Source organism: Pinus tabuliformis, chromosome 4_2 (assembly GCF_031772625.1).
Source record: "Pinus tabuliformis cultivar Carrire ecotype Pingquan chromosome 4_2, CPIR1, whole genome shotgun sequence".
Classification (NCBI taxonomy): domain Eukaryota; kingdom Viridiplantae; phylum Streptophyta; class Pinopsida; order Pinales; family Pinaceae; genus Pinus; species Pinus tabuliformis.
In genome coordinates, this window is record NC_142304.1 from 332,087,622 (window position 1) to 332,092,258 (window position 4,637).

The 4,637-nt window shown below is 37.2% G+C and overlaps 1 protein-coding gene across 1 annotated transcript; it reads left to right on the top strand.

Moving 5' to 3' along the window:
- The first annotated feature begins 1,469 nt into the window (after positions 1-1,469).
- LOC149169301 (protein BIIDXI-like) lies at positions 1,470-3,968 on the top strand. The gene is made up of 3 exons (XM_089427060.1): positions 1,470-1,681; positions 1,956-2,483; positions 3,192-3,968. Exons 1-3 carry the CDS (start codon positions 1,600-1,602, stop codon positions 3,716-3,718), a joined length of 1,137 nt encoding a protein of 378 aa, XP_089283186.1. The 5' UTR covers positions 1,470-1,599; the 3' UTR covers positions 3,719-3,968.
- The last annotated feature ends 669 nt before the right edge of the window (positions 3,969-4,637 follow it).

Genomic DNA, 4,637 nt, shown 5'->3' on the forward strand with positions numbered 1-4,637 from the left:
GCAACTTGTCTCATTGCAGATATGCTCTGCTCGACTTCTCCTTATTTTTCTTTTATTATTCCATGGGCCACTTAAAAATAAACCTTCACTGAAACACAAGTAGCAGTTATAGTGTCACTGCCAGAGTGTAAAATGTTTGACAACCTACTCTCTAGCACCTGCATAAACCCTTAAACATCGCTACAGGAGAAGGGAGCACAAAGAATGTATTGCTTATGTATCTGTGGAAGAATACCGCTGCCCAAAATAGTTACGAAGACAGACATGGAATTAAAAACTAGAGTGAAGAATGTTACCTAATTGAAAATAGTTTGTGTTTTCTTGTGTGACCATAGGAATCTGCTACTGGGTTGGTTTCGTCTATTTTTACTGTTACTACAGGTAAGTATGGGATGTGAACAGAATCTCTTGGAACATAATATTTTATTTTTATAAGTATGGGATGTGAACAGAATCTCTTGGAACATAATATTTATTTTTATATAATTTGACTGTATAGGAATTGAATCTTGGTATATAATACTTCATTTTTATACTACTGGCTAATTGAGGTGCTCAGGGAACCAAATCTCTTGATACATTATACTTCATTTTTACACAACTTGCTAATTGAGCTGCCCAGGAACTTGCTAATTGAGCTGCCCAGGAACTACCATTGCCAAATATATTTACTAAGATAGAGATAATTAAAAACCAGAGTGAGATTTGAAGAATTAAAAACAGACTTGAAGATTTGATCCAAAAATATATTGAGATATGGACATTACTTGAATCTCTAATCTTTTGGTACGTAACACTTTATTTTAACTGCCTTTACATAAAGCCCTGAACTTATCTGGATTAGTGATTCTCAGAATATTTGGCAATTAGAGAAACATGAGTGACCGCCCATGTCCATCTGATTGTCTAGATAAAAATGCTCTACCAGAGAACTACAGTTGCTGAATATAATTACTAAGATATACCTGAATTAAAAAAACAAAGTAAGACTTGAAGAATTAAAAACCAGAGACCTGAAGCTTTGATCCAAAAATTCTTTGGGATGTGGGCATCTTGCCTTAAATCTCATTAAGGAAAACAAAAATATAAGTTCAAGAAGGCGCGTTAGCAGATTAAAATTTCAAATTTGAATGGTTCAGTATGGTTTTGGCAATGCATTCATGCATGGCATCGGCTGATGCATATAGCATTGAATCATGACATGGGCATGGGTTAACAGTTTTGGTAAGGCGCACGACGCGTTGCGTTCCACGTCGGAGGATCGAGTCGTGGGGTCTGTTCCCGACTGTTTTCGGTTGGAAGCCGACAATGGGGCCGATCTTAGTGCCAGATATAATACGCCACTCGCTACAGGTGAGGCGCGGCGCATCAAATTGGGCGAATTCGTTATTATACTATTCTTTAGCTTTGAAATATCCAAGTCGTTAAGATTTTGTCAGTATTTTAATCTTTAATCTTATAATTTTCTATAAAAAGACAGTACGATGCAGGTATTATATTGTGAAATGTGTTTTTATCGCTCTTCTTATCTGTAAGCCCTTGTTCTGTTATTCTTCATCGCTGGGGACATGTACTGAAAGCAGCATTTTTAAGTTTTCCATGATGTGGAAATCCGGTTTAGCGATATACACGGTTTTCTTTCTTCACTGTTTGTTGTGGGGATCTGTCACAGATGCTGACGGTAAGCATGTTCTGCACAATAACTGTTTGTATATATGTATGTTTGGGGTAAATATCAAGTACTAAACTAATTTTCATTCAGTATAATTAATATTATTTTATCCTTATTTAAAGGCCTTTAGTAAACCAATTGTTGGCTTAATGGACCATAGCTGTATCCATAAAACTTACCCCTATGTTTTATGGGGTGTGCATTTACCTGTGTTAGTGCTGTTTGCATAAATACAAATCTTGTTTTTGTCCTGATGGTGGAACTTGCTGTTTCTTGATATAAGGGCTGCTTCCCAACGGAGATTTCGAGCAGGCTCCTCAAAGCTGGGCTGTCGTGGGAACCGTGATTGTGGGCGAAAACCTATTGCCTCAGTGGAAGATCGGCGGACTAGTAGAATACATCTCCAGTGGGGATCAGTCGCACAACACAGTTCAGCTCAGTATTCCAAATAATGGGCATGCTGTAAGGCTCGGAAACTCTGGGAAGGTATCCCAGCAGATCCATGGCCTGAACAATGGATCATATTACACAATCAGCTTCAGCGTGGGTAAGACCTGCGCCAAGACAGTAAATTTGAATGTGAGTGTTATACCATATTCTCAACTTTTTTCCATCAAGACCGTTTATGACAGGAATGGCTGGGATGCATATGCTTGGGCATTCAAAGCTATTGCTGAGACCCACGAAGTTGTGCTCTTCAATCCGAATGAAGATTACAATAATCCCAACTGTGGGCCGCTCCTTGATGGTGTAGCAATAAAACAGTCGACCCCGCCCCAATTGAAGACCTTAAGATCGGAAGCCGTAAAAGGTGAGTTCATAATGGTTTCAAGATTCTATTTAAATTAGGAATTTTTCTGTGACAAGTATGACATTTGGCTTTAATTTTACAGGAATTTTAGGAAAGCCTTTAGATGTCTCACCTAATTCTGAATCCACTTAAATCATTGAAATATAATCAAAGCTCTGAATTAATTGAAACTTATAGCTGACAGTTCAGAGAATTTTTGTGTTAAGATCTTTAAATAAATTATGTTCTTTTGCTTTTGATATACCATAATTCAATGTTTACTAATGCCTGAATGATATCTTCAGAAATTAAGTTAATTTGATCAGATTCCATGAATATTTTGAAATCCCGCGAACAAGAGTAAGATGACTCTTTTTTGACAACTTTCATTCTTGTTCAAAAGATTTCCAAATATTCCTCAAATTTGGCAGATCTTTAATATTTTGGAATCCCAGTAACAGGAGCAAGGAGTAAGATCAATCTTTGTTTTTTTGACAAACTTCATTCTTGTTCAAAAGATTTCCAAATATTCCTAGAATTTGGCAGATCTTTAATATTTTGGAATCCCAGTAACAGGAGTAAGGGTAAATGAAGATCGAGTAAGGAATAGATGAATCTTTCTAGAGAAGCTTCATTTTTGTGTAAAAGATTTCCAAATATTCCTAAAATTTGGCAGATCTTTACAGGAATTTACCCTGCTCTCATTTTATTTTTCGATTGTGTGCGCAGATGATCGCGCAGTTGATCTGGTAACCAACGGAAACTTTGAAGATGGACCACATGACTTTCTCAACGGTAGCAACGGCATTCTTCTTCCCCCTTCCTCTCTTGGACATTCTCCTCTGCCTGGCTGGACCATCACGTACATTAAGCCCTCCAAGTACATAGACTCCGCCCATTTCAGGGTTCCGGAGGGCCTGAAAGCCGTTGAGCTTCTCTCGGGCCGTAAAAGCGTCCTCTCACAGACCGTGAACACAACCCCCGGGAAGCCCTACCGTGTGACATTCGCCGTGGGAGATGCGAGGAACGCATGTAACGGACGCTTGACGGTGCAAGCTACTGCCGGCAACAAGATCATTAAAGTACCCTACGAATCCAAGGGCACCGGAGGCTTCCAGACCGCTGAGCTAAATTTCACAGCGCAGACCCCAATTACTCTCCTAGCGTTCGCGAGTTTGTCCAACATGAAGAAGAGTGATAATTCCGGTTCTCTGTGCGGTCCAGTGCTGGACAATGTTCAAGTAATCCCTCTGTAAATTTTAATTTTCTCACAAACTATGGTGTTATAGATCTTTGTATGGTGTACTGCTATGCTATAAACCTGATCAGGATGTCGGCGTTGCTGATACTTTGTCCCATTACAGTCCACCGAATTCAAGGTCATGTTCTGTATCTAGTTTATAAGGTTTCTGGAATAACATTTAGCATCATGTCCAAAAATTATCATTTTGATTTGTGTCAAAATAATAAAATTCAATCGAGGAAACCGGAGTATATATAAGAATGGAGAGGGTCTGTTTGATTATAATGTACTGCGCACCAGTTTTAATTATTTCAATTTACTCTATATTGATAACTCCCATTGTTCTGATTATCAGACTGAATTTTCGTTTTTTTTCATACCATTGTTCTGATTATCAGTCTGAATTTTCGTTTTTTTATAAATATGAAAAAAACAATTATGTAATATTAATGAATATTTTATAAAAAAAACTTATATGCGAAAAAAATGATCCTTTTATAAATGTCAATGATCTCTTAGATAGATAATCAACTTCCATGTTGAGCTCCATGACACCACATAACCTAGGAGAACCTTGAAAAACATCACAAAAAAAGCCCATGGGAAATTTTTATTAAGCTCCATGTTACTAGCGTGTTATACTTTTTGGCCTTTTTATCTACTCATAAAGGAATTTTATTTGATGTACTTGGAATGGATGTATGTCATTCTGCATGTTAAATTGCCTTAGCATTTTGGCCTTTAGGTAAAATTTTATCAATTCATAAGGAAATTTATTTGATGTACTTGGAAAGGAAGTGTGTCCTTCTCCTTGAATATGTTGGGTTCTTTGCTAAAAAATGGCCATTGATGCTATAAGAGGCAATGATCTATAATATTTAAGGGATATATTATCAAACTATTTCTTCAAACATTTTTTAACAAAGAATCTT

Excerpts from the sequence above, each read along its gene's own strand:
- LOC149169301 (XM_089427060.1), top strand. The coding sequence starts at position 1,600 with ATGATGTGGAAATCCGGTTTAGCGATATACACGGTTTTCTTTCTTCAC. Across the intron at positions 1,682-1,955 it reads ATCTGTCACAGATGCTGACG|GGCTGCTTCCCAACGGAGAT; the intron begins GTAAGCATGTTC and ends TCTTGATATAAG. Across the intron at positions 2,484-3,191 it reads AAGATCGGAAGCCGTAAAAG|ATGATCGCGCAGTTGATCTG; the intron begins GTGAGTTCATAA and ends TTGTGTGCGCAG.